Below are 18,991 nucleotides of genomic sequence, written 5' to 3'. Positions count from 1 at the left end.
ATATTTGTGATAACATTTTATTAGATATAAGGTTACAAAATATTTGTTTGGTAGACCGATCATGGATACTTGAATCACAGTATAGATGGATGGATGGATCGGGAAAAGAACAACTCTTAGGACTGAAGAACAATGAAAAACGTATGTATTCTTTGCACTCAGAATTATAGGCTTTAATTGGAAAATAGAAACCACGCTCCAACATACAAATTTCCAGCACTTTGGAACAGACTTAAAGACATTGTATTGATGATCCAAGGTTTTAAGCATGACCGAGTTTCTCAATATAGCTAGGGGAAGTAGCTTTGCTTCAGCGAAGATTTCTGGGCTACAAGATTTCTCACAAACTGAGAGAGCAGAATCAGACATTAGATGGGTTTGAGTAATAGAATAATTTGTTGATGGCAAAAAATATTTTATTTGATATATTAGTTAACAGTTTGTATTTTTTTTTTTTAACATATAAAGATTGTTATATTGTTTTACTGATAAACTTGGTGGTTGCCCGCACACATGTGCATATGTAAATATTTTATGTTAAAAATAAATAAATTAAAATATATAATTAATTAAATTTTGATATGTGCTTTGAAAATGTGGAATTGTTTATTGAGTGACACACAATTTATTTAGCTTAAAGTATATTTTTTAATAATAAATATTTTTTATTTTAAATATTTTGAAAATTATAGTTTTTCATTTTGATAGCTGAATTAACGACTATCGAACCAAATGAAATTGAAAACCAAAATTTTAAAGTTCTATTGAATATATAATCGGATCTGAACTAAAATTAAAAGAAATTTAGTTTGGTTTGGTTTTGATCAAAATCCAAATGTCCAAACTTTCATTTTTTAGTTCTAAAGATATAAGTTATAAGAAACAACGAATATCATGTCTATCAAAACCGAACCAAACAATAATTAATATTTTAAAAATTAAACAAATAATAAGCTTTCAAAGCGCTATATATTTTTGGTTTAAAACTGTATGAATAAAACTGAGATAAGTTAATATTTTATGTTTGTGTAAATCATTTATCAATGTTATTTTTATTGTTTCTAACTATATTAAAATATTTGTTGGTGCAAAAATACTGTAAGCACACTTTCTCTTTTTAGTTTATTTGACTAATTAGTTTCACATATTTTTGTTTTCAAATGTATTACCTAGATATAATAATTATGGTTTTTAAGTTTTATTATGATACATTAATAATATCTGTTTTACAAAAAAAACAACAACTATATTTACTTTGGATTTATTTATAAAGAAAACAACAACTATGTAACCGGGCCTCGTGGTCTGGTGGTAAAGGAACCTCGGCTGAGGTGCCCGCCATCACGACTTCGAGCCCCGGCCACAGCGGATTTAACATCCCTTCCGTTGGGGCGCTGGACCCCCTACGGGGGGATAGTTGGGAATGTGGCTGCCCAGATACCAGAGTTATCAAAAAAAAAAAAAAACAACAACTATGTTTAGTATATGGAGTATGAATCATATATTCTCACTGGACAGAGATGACTCAACTACACAAAGACCACTCACCTCACAAGACAGCAACAAGAGACTTACCTCTCCATCTGGTTTGACAGAGTTCAAAGCTAATGGACCTTTTCACCAAAATCGGTTGCTTCACTTTCTGTTTCGTCATTCTGGTTTACCACTGATATGTAATTTTTCAAATTTACTTTCTATCTCTTTGTGGGTCTGTAAAAACATTCCAAGTTTATTCAAAAATGGTATCATTATTTGGAAAAAAAGAATCATATATGTATTGTAAATCAACCATAGTATATGAATGGATTACAGAACTAAATTGATGATATCAGAGTTGTAATTTAGCATAGTTGTAACTGCACCAAATGTGTCGTGTGTGAGATTAGCATGGAGTTCATCTGCTTTTTCGGGAAACAAAAAGTATTGATCTACATATAGATGTCCTACTTAATTCTTTATAAAAACAGAAAAAGCTGCTTTGTGACTTTATTACGGAAGAAATACATGTGTGGTTGAGCTGCATTTCTCCCACTACACCATTCGAAACTTTAAGGTAACGAATGGTGAATATGTTTTTTACAAGTACGTAATGATATTGATGTAATTGTTGGTGAGCCTTGCATTTGTTACCAATCAATAACAATGTGTAGAAGCATGCGTTTTTGTTGTCAAAATGTGAGTTTTTTTATATTCATTGAATTATATGAAGAAAATGATCAATACGCAATAAACAGTAATAACCCCTGGGTAATAACACATCTCTTTACAAGAGTTTGAAGTTATTTTTAATTTATAAATATGAAATAACATTGTAAATATTTTATGGGAAAATTAAAGTATTTGATAATATTTTTTTATTGCAATGTATATTTTGCTTTTAAATATTTTATTTAAATATGCCATATAAATTTCTAATTTATTTTGAGCATATTTTGGTGGTTAAATTATAATATAGATAACTATTTAAGTTTTTATTGCAACTGAATTTTAGTATTGAAAATTATAAAAAAGAAATAAAAATAATATAAAATTATTATTAAAAAAATAATTTATTAATTATATTAATAAGTTTATTTTACATTATGTTCTATCAAAAGTCAAAACCATATTCTTATTTTTATCAAAATCACACTATTTTTATATTAAAAACTCATTACTTTTTAGCATTTATCTTATAAATTAAATATGAAATTGTATATTTTAAGTACAAATTTATGTTTTAAATATTTATATTGCACACTAATTTGTACAATGAATCGTTTTTTTGGATAATATTTTGGATTTTTCTGTTTTTTGAGTTATTTTTCGGATTTGGTTAATAACACTTCGAATTCAAATATATTTTGTAACACCATACAAAATTCATTCAGATTTACGTTGCACCGGATATGAATAGAAGTTTTCTGTTCGGATTTGGTTCAGATTTTGGAGTACAGATCTTATGCTCAGACCTAATTAACGCAGTTTCACTTTGCATAAACGTAATTGTTGCAAGTTCTTCCTTGATCAAAAGAAATCCATAAAATATTCTTAAAAGTAAGAAGAAGAAGCGACTACACAAGAGCATGGATTCATGATTGTTTAAGAAAGCTGGCAGAAGCCGAGTTGCTTAGCCGGTGAGTTGACTTTTATGTAATACCATCACAGATCTGAACTCACCATGTCCCATCATTATGACATTCTTCTTAAACTTATTTCGTTACTATAATTATTATTATTTTTTTTTTTTGGGCAACTACTATAATTTTTTATATTCTCACTATTATTAGCAACAAATGACAAGAAATCATTTTCAAAGCTTATGCCGGTGGAAATTTTGTCTTCTTATATATTTAGTTTATGTTGACGTTTCTGCCGGCATGCGCGTATGAAGTAAATGCGTCAGCTACGACTACGATATAGGATTATTGTGCATTTCTCAATTATTTAGGTTTTTTTTTCTATGATATAATAATTGTTATTTGAGCTGCACATATAATTGCGTCTGATGAATTGATGATTAGTGCTGATGATAATTTCAGTTTATCATCCTTTTTTTTTTATCATCCTAACTAACGTAAAAATGAAATACTTTCGAACTTAACTATTTACAGCATGTATCATATGGAAGCAACCTTCATCTACCATATTTCCGAAAAAATGGTGATGATATATATGTAGAGAGAGGATGTAACCATTGTCAAAAAACTGGACAAAACTAATTTGTTTATGCGTGATTGTGCATCAAACTCGTCCTTAAAAATGACACTAGAAACATTTCTATAATTTGACTTGAAATAGTAACGATAAACATATATATATTTTTGTTATTATTACAACTACACCATATATAGTTACTATGCATATACCATTTGAACCCCTATATGTTTTTTGACTCCATAATTGTGAATTCAGTGATGTAGATTATAGTATCAAATGTAGGAATACAATTAAACATGTATTATTGTAGAACGAGATGAATATATTAAACTGTATAATTAAACATATACCATCTAATTGGTATAGTTAACTGAATCAACATTTTAATATATTTAGACTAGTATTTTTAATATAGGAATGCATAATATAAATTTTAAACTGTACTATTTACCATAATCTTTATTATTATGGTATATAGTACAGCCTTCAACATTAAAAATATAATGGTATAAAACGGAATATAATGTGATATTTTTAGAAGATATATCGATCGGTTTTTGTTTTATTTGTTTGTTTACCAAAAAAAAAAATCAAACTATGGTGTATACAGTGGCGGATGCAGAATCATATTTAGATGGGGCACAACATTTTATTTCATTACATTTCATTGTAGGATTATAAAAAATTTTTTAAATTAAAAGTAATTACCGAAGGAAAATAAAAATTAGTTGGGGGCACATGACCCCATTCCTCATCACTTGCGTCCGCCACTGGGTGTATATGAAAAAAAATTATTTTTGTGTAGAATTTTGAGGTTCGATAATTTTTTTCCAAGAGAAATAAAGGAATAAGAAAAAAGGTGAGAAAATTTTCATTAAAAAAGAAAGAAAAATAAAAATAAATAAAGAATAAAAATAAAGAAAAAATAAAAAATAAAAATGAGTGGTTGTAAAATCGGATTGTAATATTTTAGTTTATATGTAATATATCGTAGCCATTATTCTGTAATATGTAACATATCGTAGCCATTATTCTGTAATAGTTACATGTTGAAGTATAGTTTTTGGGTTATCCTTGCCAATTTCCTTTAGCATACCCTCTCATTAAAAATACATCACCAACTATATAACCACGCCATATTAAAAATGATTCTGGAGTCTTTTTTTTTTTTTTATCGGACAGATCTCTCAGACAAACAACATAAATAGGTAAGTGTGCGAGAGGTTAACAATTACATTTGATTTCGTAGATTGCATATCACCGATTAGACTATCTGACTTGAATTAGGAATCAATTTTGTGGCAAAAAAAAAGTCAAAATGATATTTATAGTATTGCCGTTTTGCTTTTGACATTATTATTTTTATCACTTAACTATTTTCATATGTTACCATTCTTTCTTTCCACTACTGTACCATTCAGGTTTAGTTTGGGTCTATTCAGATTTCGGATTTTCTGGGTTAAAAATTTCAGTCACATTCGGATATTTTTAAATTTCGGTTCGGGTTCGATTCGGATATTTGCGGGTTCAGTTCGGGTTCGGATAACCCATTTACATTATTTTTAAATTTTTTAACTCATTATATACTTTAAATTTCTCAAAATCTATAAACAAAATAATATATTACATAAAAATTTGAATAACATATGTCAAAAGACCTAAACTTAACATACAAATTGGTTTGGTTTGAATATTTGGATAGAGAATCAATAGATATTTCAAGTATTTTTGGTGTTTTGAGTATATTTTAGCTATTTTAGACATTTATCTTTTACTATCTTTATATATTTTTTAAATATTTTGGACAACTTATAAGTATCTTATATATTTTGGATGTTTTTAATATACACTAAATCTAAAAATAATTAATATATTTAAATATATAAATCTATTTCGGATACATTCGGGTACCCGAAATATTTTGGTTCGGGTCGGGTTCGGTTTCGGTTCTCTAGATACCAAAATTTTGAACTCCTTCGGATATTTAATCAATTTCGGTTCAGGTCCGGTACTACTTTTTCAGATCGGATTCGATTCAGTTCTTCGGATTCGGGTTTTTTGCTCAGCCCTACTATCGTTTTGTTTTATCAATTGAACCGTATATGATTAAAAATAGTATACACAATTTTGCTGACATGAGTATGAATCAAAACATTGGATACGAATAAAAAATTAATATATATATGCACATTTAATATACTATTGGTTTAGTATTAATTAGGAGAGATTCCTTATCATGTTGCTTCCATCATCGATACCTTAGAAAATAGAGATTTACATTAGCCATTTGGTCAAAAAATATAAATAAATAGAGAGTTACATGCATGCAAGTGTTGTCATATAAATGCCACCAAAAGGCACAAAGCAGAGAGAAGTTAACAAATATATCAAATTGTCAATATAAATTATATAATGATATGTTTTATAATCATGTGAGGTCAAAGCTAAATATATAAATTTCATCTGACGACCGTCTCCAAAGTTTGTCTCAATCTTGATAAACCATCTAAAAACAACCAGGACTAAACCAAAAAAGCTCGTCCAATATTGCAATTGTTTCAAATATTTCTGAAAACCAGAGTAAGAAGATTAAAAGTGAATGTTATCAACGTGCAATATTGCAATTGTATTATATCAAAATGATTGACAATAATGTAAGAAATATGCTAAACTTACTTATAATTTAACGAGACCTGGTTCACTACGAACCCAGGTTAACTCAAAGTTTAAAGACATTTGTAGGCCAAAATATTTTGTTAAGCAAGATGTATATTGCAACGACTAGTCTCGTCGATTCCAGACTGGCTCTCCAGAACATCGACCCTAACCTCTTATCTATGATCTTTTATTGATTTTCCATGTAAGTTATCGGTGAGTTTGGCGTTGCTTGAACCTAAGACCTCACCTTTTAACAATGCTCACACATGACAAGTTTTCACCAGTTGATCAATTAGTGATAACTCGTCTTGTGGGAACGTTGTTAAAAGGTGAGGTCTTTGTTCAAAGGAACGCCAAACGCACCAATAACCTACACGAATGAGGAATTTAAGATTCATTGCTGCGGGGTTAGGATCGGTGCTTTACAAAACCAGACTAGAGTCCACGAGATGAGTTGTTATTATTATCATTTTTTTATAACAAAATATTATTTTAGTTTGTATATAATTTTATATTCAATTATAAGTTGAAATATATTTCACATAAACCACTTTAAAAGATACGTTTGAATCATATCAATATACTATATGCAAATAATATTAATATTGCAGATGGTATATATTCGATCATTTATGCGAGTTGAATTGTTATATATGTTGCACAGTGAATCCTCCACTTATAGAAATTTAGATCTGTTTGTTGTAAACATTATAAATCAGATCAGATATATCTATTTTACCAAAAAAAATCAGATATATCTAAATACTTACATAATTGTAGTTATTGAATGATATAAAGTACGAAAAATATGTGTGAAAGTGAATGGTCCTGGCAGGCAGACAAACTTAGAGCACCAATATCGGCGTATCTAAACTCAAGTCCCGACCCAATATTGGCCCAAAAGAAAATGAAAAATAAAGTAAAATCGGACAAATGTTTTCAGAATAAGAAGTTTTTAACAAAGTCCTTGGGAGTACGTGGCAGCTCGGGAAAGACAAACCGAAGGGGAGAGAGAGAGTCGAGTTTGGTCGGGATTCATTCACTTCGTCTCCTTCTTCTCTCTCTCTCTCGACAAGGCGATATCGACAGGAAAGAAAGTTGTCGCAATCCTCTCTATTTTCTCGTTTAATCGAGTACCAAAACCGACGAATCGAACACCCAGAAGGTTCGTGTTCCTTCCCGTACCTCCCTTTTGTGATTTTCGAATTGTATAGACTATATAATCGATCTGGATTTGTGTTTATATCGTATTTGGATTTGATTAGTTTATGCATGTTTATTTGTAGGAGAAACTCGAGTTCCGGCGCCATTTCTCATCATCTCCCTATTCTCTTTCTCTGGACGGCGATTTCGACCACAACCGTCTTGACCCGCTCACTCCACACGGATCTCGCCCCAGTTGTGCTACGAATCGAAACGAATCGAGGTTTGTCTTTCTCGGTTGATTAGTGTTAATTGATTAGGGTTAATTGATTAGGGTTCTAAATTGAACCAATGGGTTAAGAACTGAAGCTATGTCTGATAATTTACATCGGTTGATTAGGGAGTTAATTGATTAGCCGTTTGATTAGTAGAATTCTTTTTTGATGAGTAGTTTATTGATTAGTCCGTGCCTCATTGAGTTGATTATTTCTTTGATGAGTAGTTTATATAAGTTGATGAGTAGTTTACATAAGTTGTTATTTCTTTGTTTCATACACTTGATTAGTAGTTTGAAAGAGTTGGTTACCGGACAAGTCTTTGTTTTTTCTCACCTATAGAGTAGAAGTTTTCATTGAGTTGATTTCTTCTGTCTTCTTTATGACTTAAATGTAATTGTTTTAGTTGGTGTGGACATTTAAGATAGCGTACTGTGAAAACTTTAAGATAGCTTACTGTGTTTGTGATTTTGTGTAAGATACCGTACTGTGTTTGTGATTTTGTGTAAGAATGTTTAAGATAGCGTGGAGATATGTTTGCTTGGTTTGATGAGTGTAATGGGAAGTAGTTGGAAAACAAGTTTACTATAGTTTCGTTGTTTTCTATCTTCTGTCTTCTTTATAGTTTCGTTTGTTGTTGTTCTCGTTCGGTTAAGATAAAGCTTAAAGTTGAGCTTTGTTGTTATTACTGTAATAAGTTCTGATTAGACCCTGGTAGTTTGTGGTTAGGTCTTTAAGAAGGTTACTTATTACATCCTCACTTTTCACCTATTAAAACACATCAATCTTTCACTTATTGAAACGCAGCAACCTCTCTTCCTCTCTTCTATCTCGTATAATCTCAATGGATTCAAGTGATCCATTGAATCCATTTAGTCAGCCTCGTCCTAGTTTCGTCGGCTTTCTTAACATCCAGACCTTTCCTTATGAAAGTTATGGTTCTCCTCATCAGTTTGGAGCATCAGACATCCCAGCTTTTAGTTCACAACCACCACAGGCTCCAGTTGCACCCGAAAACCCACCAGTTGCCTCTAGGGAGTGAAAGAACTGGACTCCAGCCGATGATGAGGTGTTAATAAGTGGGTGGCTAAACACATCCAAGGATGCTGTAGTTGGAGTTGATAAAAAATCAGGGACTTTCTGGAAACGAGTTGGTGAGTTCTATGCGTCAAGTCCCCATGCTAAAGCGAGTGGTGAATCACGAGAGCATCTCCATTGTAAGCAGAGGTGGCACAAAATCAATGATTACACGAACAAATTCTGTGCTGCATACGCGGCAGCTGAGAGACAGATGAGTTCTGGTCAGAATGACAATGATCTTCTCAAGCTCGCCAAAGACATCTACTTCGCCGATCAGAAGACACAATTCACGCTTGACCATGCTTGGTGCTGTTTTTATTTAAATTCTTATGTGTTTCTGTTTCTGTGTTTGCTATGTTTCTGTTTTAATTAAAATTTGCTGTGTTTATTTCTGTTTTACCATGAATCAAAGTTTCTGTTTTAATTAAAATTTGGTGTGTTTATTTCAGGAAATGGAACGATATAGCTACAGCCAGCCATCTCTTTCAGAGGATTATTGTGGGGATTCATCAGACTGTGGATACAGCTCTACAGAAGAGCTCATCCGTCGGGACCAAGAAGAGCCCATCTGTCGGGACCAAGAGCCGCCTCAATACCCACCTCAACCCGAAGTTGAGTTCGGATTTCCGCAGACCTGCTACTGTGGTGGCGCTCCAAAACTAGCAACTTCGAAGACTCTTAACGATAGAGGAAGACTTTACTTCACTTGTGACCAAGCTGACGATGGAGAATGCCATGTATGGAAGTGGTGGGATGTCGCCATGATGGAGGAGATGAGGGCAAGGGATAGACATGTACTTCACTAGTATCACAAGATACACTTCTCGTGACCATATATCCAAAATACACTTCACATACCCATCAACAATTAAAAAAGGATTTGATTGAACATATATGAGATAAATTCGGACATTTTCAAAATAATAATATGTAATATTTTAATTTCTTTTAAATGAATAAAATGTGTGTTTGCTTTTAGGTAAGTCTTTTTTTTTAATAAATGGAATGTAATAAAATGTTTCTAATTTTCTATTAAATAAATAAATTTATTTTTCTTATTAGTTATCCAATTTTAAACTACTTATATGATTTTTCTTATATTTTATAATTCTGTTTATTTAAAATAAAATAATTAACCTAAGGACCAACCTAAAGTCCTACCAATAATCACAAATTTCATAAAAGTCCCACAAGAAAGTCCTAACCTACAAATATTAATAAAAAAATCTTAGGACTTGCATAAATGTCCCAGGGATGTGGTTGCTCTTAGAAAAATAATCCACATGTATATGTACAGTATTACTCATTTAGTCATACACAACACAACAATTAATAACACTCACATGGTCTCTTTCACGCCCTCGCCCTCCTCCCTCACTATATATTTATGTGTACTTCATGTTATTAGCTTGCACAATCTTTCTAAATACTCCAAAGGACAAAACTCACAAGGATCAATCAACGGCAATAATGGCGAGGAATAATCCATACGTATACACAAAGATGGAGAAAGAAGATCCCCAAGAGCTAATTCACAGAAGAGCTCAATTTCTAATTCAGAAGGTTCTAGAACGGGCAGACAACAGGACAAGACAGCAGCACCAGAGGAAGAGATCATCTGGACCGTTGATTATAATCAGAGTAGCTGGAATAAGAATGAGAATCGGTAAGAAGCTAAGGAAGCTGAGGAAGAATAATAGTTGCCTTTGCAAAAATCTTATCTCTCGTTTCATCAAATCGTTTAAACGATTCTTGTCGTCCTCGTCTTCTTCACGAACTATCTCTGATCTTCCTCCTCTATTCTCTCTTCAAGTTTGATGATCTTGAACTGTTTTTTGTTTTAATATATTCCTATATAATATACTTCGATTCCCTTCAACTAATAAATACACGTAAATCATGTTATCTGTCGCATTAATTTTTGATTTGGAGAGAAAGATACATGGTTAAAATATCAGGAAGTGATTTTAAAATTTAATTAGTTTTTTATGTCTTTATTAAATGGTTTTAAATATCTTTTTTTAAAAATAGTTGATTTAGGCTGTGATTAGGTTACAGTTGATGAAATGGTTAGGAAAATCTATTTTGGAGAATAGGTGATGGATGTTGTTCAAAAAAAAAGAGAGAATACGTGATGGTTAATTAATATGAAAATGATGACTTTAAGTGAAATTAGCGTAACCATATAGATATTATTTTAGTTAGGCCACAGTTGACTATACAATTAAAACTGAGGTAAAGCAATTTATCAAAGCAGAAGAACAAAGACAAAAACTGTTTTACGATATATCGTTTTACTATGGAGTTTAAAAGAAAAATTCAAAAGTAAAGATATACCACTCACTAAGCAAATCTTGTCCAACATATCAGCCCGCACTTTACTTGCAATTATACGACACATGGGTCTTGACTCATGAGTACCAAAATATCATTATTATTCCCTTTTTAATCTACTTGAAGCAAAACGTTCTTTTTTTTTTTTGTAAGAATGTTAATATCATATTAACGATGTTCAGATTATACAAAAAGCGTAATCTAAAAACTACTCTACCTTGGCAAAAATAAGGAAAAAACAAGATAGAGCAACGATAGCTAATAAAGCCTACTAGTTAGATAATCCAACTTGACAAGAGATTATGAAATTTCTTCCCATCTTTCCTTTACCATGATTGTGTTCCTCACTTCTCTGTAGATCATTCTCGCAATCACTGCAGGTCCAATGATGATGTTGTTGTGATAAACGTTGTTCCTCTGCTTCCACAAGTGGTATATCGTTGATTGAACAGCCAACTTACAGAGAAGGATAGAGCTTTGAATAGCAGACGATCTGATCCAAGATAGCAATTCATTCCAGTCATGGAAAGCATTTGTAGGTGGGTTAAGACGGATTAAGACAAGCTGCCAAACTTCTCTGCAAAACGTTCTTTCATATTCATTATTTCATATACCAAATTTTATGAATGATAAGTTACGTTTGTTAAATACCGAGTTAAGTAGTCTAGTTCGTCGACCAGCATCATGTGAAGTAAAAAAAAAAAAAGAAGCAATGCAGTGATGGATGTGTCGAAGTCTGATTGAAAATTATAAAGGTTTTGAGAAATTTTACTTCTAGGTTAATCAATGTATGTGTACTTACATAATGGTCGAAGAAAAGACGTATATAATACTCCCGACATTATGGCCATGACAATGGAAAATACTTTATAACGCGTTACGACGTTAGTTATCCTTTTTCCTACAAGTAATTTTCAACTCAATTTAATAGTATAAATTTGATGTAATAATGGAAAATTGTGTAGTTGTGAGAGACACAAACTGGAAAAGGCTGTAAGACCGAACATGCCACACACAACTCATTCATTCTTCACGATCTTGTCGGTTCTTTGATTAACTTTAAAACATATTAGCTCTTTTCGTTGACGTAAGTTCTTGTTTGGTTGACGTTGACCTATACTTTCTTTCTTTGCTTTATCATGTTAATCACATTTCGTTTTTTACGTTTATCGTTTATAGTAGTTCAATGGTTCATAACTAGATGAGTATGCACAATTAATTTAAAATTAGCTTCAGACATGTTGGAAGCAAACAATTTGATTCCAGAGAATTACATCAAAATTTATTTTAACCCAAACATCAACTGAAAACCCAACTGAATTTTGATTTCTAACCGAAGTGAATAAATTAAATGATTTAATTATATTGTACTATAGGTTTGGTAACTACTTTCTTGTAGAGATTCCTGACTAGACCTGATAGAGTAATCGGTTGGTGTTGAAGGCATATAGCCTTTTCTTCTTTATCATTAAGGTAATTAACAACTAACTACAAAATGGTCCGCAACTAATTAGTTATTAATCCAAAACCATCCAAGAAGAAAATTTCAAAACCACATCTATGGATGAACAAAAGCAAATGTAAACTTGATTTTAATTTGAATTTTTCTCAAAACCAAAACTAAAGAAGTATTCAACCGACAATCTAAACAAATATTTTTATCCATATAAAAGTAAAAACATACATTCATCTCACTAGCACACTATTCCAAAAAAGACTGAATATTATATAAGGTCTAATATTAAGAAGACCTTGAGAACGGCCCAATCGAACGGGAGGAAGACCTATTTCAACATGATTTTTTTTTTCGTCGTGCCTTCCCTTGGCGAACTTTGTAACAGTGCTTTTTATCATGGACTTAATATAATTAATTTCAAAAGAAATATATGAAATTTTGAATAGAAATTCTCTCAGATAACCTTTTTTGGTTTATTTTTACAAAAACAGACTTCTAAAGATAAATATGACCAAAAAATGTTTTATTGAAAAGTAAATATGTATTTATATCTTTAGGGTTAACTAATCTAAAACTTAGGGTTTTGAATTAAAGGGTTAAGTTTTGGGGATATATTCAAATTTTTTTAAAAAAATAATAAATAATAAAATTTTCAAAAAAAAAAAAAGATATTTTGATTATTTTATTTTTTGATGGTTATTTTTGTGACAAAAACTTAAAATGAACAATTTGAGAAATTGCCTTTTGTCAATTTGCTGAAAACACTCTCCTAGAATAAAATCTAAATTTAATTTGTTTTTACTGGAAAGACAATGAAGAAGAACAGAATATTCTATATATGGGAATGGTAACTAAAGAAAATAAACTCCTGAAAATATTTAAATTTCTTTTTAACAATCAAATAGTGTTTTGGATTTATTTTCTATATATATACGGAAACTTTTCCTTTTTAGTGAGTTTTGTCCAAAAGATCTTTTTTTTTTATCAACTGTCCAAAAGATCTACATTGGGGAGAAAGGCTTATTTTAACCTGAGCTTTTTAAATAGTGTCTTTTCTTTCACAACTCTGAAATATTATGTATTTTCATCATGAACTTAGTATAATTTTACTTAAATGTACATTGACCACAGTTAATCAGCTGATTGTACATATGACGTTGTGTTATCATTTTAAACAACACCCTTTGGCTATATCTAAAAATAATAATTTAATCTATTAAAATAGAATCCTATTTTTTATCTACCTTTAAAAGTTGTCAATCAACTTTTGGACTCTTATTAGAATATTACAGTAATACATATACGCTACTTATATAAAATTTACCAAACTACTTAAATTAAATCAACTTCGTTACATACAACTAAATCAGCGTCATATTAAACGTACCTTTGGTTATCTACTAATAGAAAAACAATACGAAATTAAATTATTCTTATAATAATCAAGACATGGCTCTCCTTATAGTCTACCTTCAAATAATAATGAACAAATAATAATATGTTTATTTGATGAGCCCAATCCATCAAATAGTAATGAAAGACAAATGTTTTCAATTACATTTGACGTCATCTGCTACTTATTATTCATAAATATATTTTTTATCTCTTTTATTTTATTCCAATAGCTCAATCAAAATGCCTTTAAAAATACTACATAAATAATATCGTGTTTGATTGATGGGTCTAATCCATAAATGAAAATATTATTTACTGGATAAAGTAATGTATTTTAAAAGACTATCAATTGATATTAGATGGACCAAATGTGTAATATTTTTCCACAAAAAATGTAACCTATATAAATCCCTAACAAATTGTGATATATTTAATAATATCTACATAAATTTTTAGAAAAAGTTATTAATCCTGATGTTTAATATGAAATTTCTAAAGCACAATTAAGCATGTATATTTTTCAATAATACACTTTGATAACTACAATGTTCAAAAAATGTAATGAAACTAATAATTAGATTAAACAAATTTAATTGAGTTAAAATTATATTATAAATTATGTTTATTTGAACTAAATTATTTTGTATAATGTAATTTAAAATAATATAAAGATTTAACAAAATCACCTCCTCAATTAAAAAAATATATCACAATCAATCCCTAAATCAAACCACTAATTTACTACATATTAGAGTTGGGCGAAAACCCCAAATCCGAAGAACTAAACTGAATCCTAAGAACTGAACTTGAACATAAATTAGTTAAATATTCGAATGAGTTTAAAATTTTGGTATTGAGAGAACCGAGTCTGACTCAAACCAAAATATTTTTGATATTTGAATGTATCCAAATATATCTACATACTTAAATATATTAATTTTTAGGCTTAATATATAAAATATCTAAAATACTAGATATTTTGGAATTGTCCAAAATATTAAAAAATATATACAGATAATAAAAGTAAATATCTAAAATATTCAAACAATATTCAAAACACTAAACATACTTAAAATATCTATTAATTTTCTACCCAAATATAAAATCCAAACTAATTTATATGTTAAATTTAGGTATATCAGCATACATTATTCAAATTTATATGTAACATATTATTTTATTTTAGATTTTTAAAAAATTAAAGCATATATGACTTTAAAATTTTTAAAAGTAATTTTAACGTGTTATCCAAACCCGAACCGAATACACAAAGATCCAAACGAACCCTACCCGAAATTTATAAATACCCAAATGAAGCTAATATTTTTTTGTCACCAATAGAACTAAAATTTTAACCTCGAAAACTCTAAACTTAAGTAAACCCGAACCAAACCTGAATGAGTAGTTGAATTCCCACCCCTACTATATATGAAACATTATACATTACAAACTAGCATCAAGTACAACATATGTTATAATACAAATCAATTGTATACTTATAAAGACAATATATAATTTAGATGTCAAAAAAGTTTATTATATCCACCTATTATATAACACAAAAAACCGACAAATTCGAAACCGTATAAAATAATATGGATAATTTTAGTAAGATTTTATAAAATAATATCCGCGCACAGCGCGGATCCATATCTAGTTATTTATGAAAATTGAATCTCCACAAAAAAGCTCAGGCTAAGCCACTTAATCTAGTCGACCGAGGCAATTTATTCACATTAATAGTGTAAAAACAATATATATTTATATATCACAATACTAAAAGGAGAATAACCAGAGTTTTTAAGGTGTCCACTTAGGCATGAAAATTCCAGCCACTCATAAGTTAAGAATGAGCCATGTCATCAGAAACATTCGTGACTTACTCGCCGATTCGCCTCCATCGACGAACAAATTATCTGATTCACACAAACCGTTTTACATCTCACAATGCCCAATTGAAATCAGTTCTGAAAACTGAAGAGAATATTATGGCTTCTCAATTACTTCACTGCTTGATGCTCATTATATAAGTTGTCGAGGATAGTGAGTTACGATTCACCTTTGAGGCTCTGACTTGCCTGGACTTCTCAATTCATTGTTGCTCGCCTCCTCAGTTTGTGGGAGTCGCCTAACGTCAAGAAAAACGCAAGTACTTCCATATCTATTACATACTTCTTCTCGACGCAAAGGTTCGACACGAACATATATCTTAAATAATGAAATACCTCACAGACTCACGCCTAATATTTCTAATCAAACTTTTTGGTATTTTGTGGTAGTTATCATTTTTGATTTCCATTCCTCTGTCTATCTCCTCTCTTCAAGTATATAATACCTTCCAACTCATACATAGATGTTTGTCAAAGAATATACCGTCTCTGCTTAGGCGTGAGTCTCGATTTCGTTATCAGTAACTGTTTTATTGTTTTCGTTGTGAGACGAAGAATGTGGTAGGAAGTATTGAAATACTAATTTTTTTTTACTTTTGTTTTAAAATTAGTGTGGTTTTTGTCAAGCCGGAGCCAAAGCGCCAGAAATCTCCATGGCCATCAAACTTCACGTCCTGCCGGAGAAACATCTCATGACACTGCCAGAGAGTTGGAACCATCACACGCCTTGGAGGAAGACGATGGTAATGGAGAGTCAAACGCAAACACTGGTGGCTTTGGTATGGGGAGGTTCTAAGATGTGTCTGAGGAAGAAGGATGGATCTATGTTCCATATAGTATAATATCCAATTTTGAAAGTTTTGAACTTTACCTTCTTCTCTACTTAATCTAATGTGGTGGTGATCTCTTCTTATTACAGAAGAGATCCCGGATAACTGGTCTGAGTCTGTTGATATTCAGTCATTACGTCTCTGGATCCCTCCTTTGTGTTTACTGGTATATGCTCTGTCTCTCAGATGTTTCATCATTTAAAACTGATACAAACTGTTGTAACATCAGAGGCATTTGTTTCTACTTACAGGGGAGCAGATTCAGATCCTTGCAGTTGCATGCTTATCTGAGAGTAAAGGGGACGCCGAGATTATCACCCCTTTTAAAGTTGCTGAGGTGATGAACAAAACTTTATAGAGAAATCTCTCTGGCAATGGGACGAGTACACCATCAGGGGATGGGGAATTGAGCCCTGATGGTCAGTTTGCAACTCAGAACGGTGACAGTCCTGGTAAAGAGAGTTTGGATTCACAAAAAGGACGTATCTAATGGCGAATCAATTTTCAGGATGGAAGATCAATAAGAGAAGAACATAAGACTTCCTTTCCAGGTTTCAGAAGTCTCATTTCTTCGTTAGGATCGCAGAGTCTGGTGAGCCGCTTTGGTCAAAGAAACCTCTGTGTTGGGAGATACAAAGCTAGAGGAAAAGCGGAAAAAAGAGACCTTGTGTTAGTGCTTTTTTAGATAGAGGAGAGTTTGATCTTAATGTTGCTGGAGGTGTAGCAAGAAGTAAGGCAAAATGTTGTGCCTTACCCAATGGAGACACATGATGGTAATTCTTATAAGTTGTTTTTTTAACCTACTGATTCTCACACAATGCCTTTATTTGGAAGGGCGAAGGTCTCTTTACAAGTTTATATCGTTGACTGTCCCAAAGAACCAATCATTGAGATACTGCAGTTTGAGAAGCATCAAGACATGGACCAACTTTCTGATCATGAACACAAGGATCCATATGGGAACCTTTTGAAATGGTTGATACCGTTGGATAACACTATTTCTCAGCAACCCTGTTCTTTACCACCTCCTATAAGCTCTACCCCAGATATCAGCAGCAGTGCACACAAGCCATTACTCTCTTCTGGCTCAGGATCTCAGCTCTTCTCATTCGTCCATTTTAGAAGCTACTCCATGTTCGCTCTGCCGGCGCCGAACACTGCACCAGTTACTGGACCCGTAAAAACTGAAAGCTCCAAACCATCATTTGACCTTGAAGACTGGAACTGTTACTCAGGTCAAACATTATGGAACGGTCACAAGTCTGGGACTGAAGAGCTCTTATCTTTCCGGGGTGTCCCTTTGGAGCGGGATAAATTCTCTGTTCGTTGTGGACTTGAAGGCATATGCATTCCTGGTAAGAAGATGGAGGAAGAAACTTTTGATATCAGTTCTTTTACTGCTGATTGTAATACAGATAAACATTTAATATAAATAGTTTTAAATTTTTATAATAAATTCTAATGTATATATGTAACATGGTCATATTTAATATAATATGGGTATATCTTGTGAACTCTTTGGAGGTTCAATCTTGACGGACAAGAGGGAATAGCAGAGCATAAATCTCAGTGATATATTGATGGGCTTTAAAAAAAAATAAATGTCAAAAATGTTGACTACATACAATTTGTATCACCTGTTTACGAATTTATAAACATAAACAAAGAATTAACTATTTAATATCTCTAAGGGGATGTATTCAACTGAAAGTTTCAGGTGATTTGTATTAAAATGACAAATCCACTGTTATTGAAACAAGAATTTTAAAAACTCATTTAAAATCCACTGTTATTGAATTTGACATTTCTTAAAGTACTCTGAAATCCACTGTTATTGAAAATATTTTAAGTTGTGGAGTTTTAAAGTTTTCAGGTGATTTTAGGGTGTTTGGGTAGGATTTCTTAGTTAAAAAAATTAAAACCCAAATCCCATAGTTTAGGGTGATATTCTAGAGTAGTTTAACAAAAATCACTTAAATCTCTGCAACTTATTGAAATCAACTTATTGAAATCATCTGAAATCACTTAAATCCCTAAGCTTCAACGTGAAATAAACTTTAGTATCACTAGGCACAAGCTAGGTTTTTAGATTTGTCATTTGTGGAATCATAACAAAACTAGAAACGAAAAGAATGGAAAAAAACTCAAGGAAAATGATACAGTCAAATAAGTGACAATGTAAATTAGACTGAAGTAAAAGTAAAATAAAAAACCATTATACAAAGTCGAATAAGGTGGCACTACAGATAAGTAAATGATAGGAAGAGTAACAAAAGAGTTTGTAGCAAAGAC

At 31.3% G+C, this 18,991-nt stretch overlaps 2 protein-coding genes across 2 annotated transcripts; both read left to right on the top strand.

Moving 5' to 3' along the window:
• Window positions 1–10,072: 10,072 nt before the first annotated feature.
• Window positions 10,073–11,776, top strand: LOC106409880. The gene has a single exon (XM_013850431.3). The coding sequence runs from the start codon at window positions 10,194–10,196 to the stop codon at window positions 10,611–10,613; it is 420 nt and encodes a 139-aa protein (XP_013705885.1). The 5' UTR covers window positions 10,073–10,193; the 3' UTR covers window positions 10,614–11,776.
• Window positions 11,777–15,834: 4,058 nt separating this feature from the next.
• Window positions 15,835–18,215, top strand: LOC106407859. The gene is made up of 2 exons (XM_048751026.1): window positions 15,835–16,865; window positions 16,951–18,215. The coding sequence occupies exon 2, from the start codon at window positions 17,517–17,519 to the stop codon at window positions 18,129–18,131; it is 615 nt and encodes a 204-aa protein (XP_048606983.1). The 5' UTR covers window positions 15,835–16,865; window positions 16,951–17,516; the 3' UTR covers window positions 18,132–18,215.
• The last annotated feature ends 776 nt before the right edge of the window (window positions 18,216–18,991 follow it).

The sequence above is a fragment of the Brassica napus genome, chromosome C3, assembly GCF_020379485.1.
Source record: "Brassica napus cultivar Da-Ae chromosome C3, Da-Ae, whole genome shotgun sequence".
NCBI classification, from domain to species: Eukaryota; Viridiplantae; Streptophyta; class Magnoliopsida; order Brassicales; family Brassicaceae; genus Brassica; species Brassica napus.
Note: the sequence above shows the minus strand (reverse complement) of the source record. Positions and strands in the feature narration are given on the sequence as shown.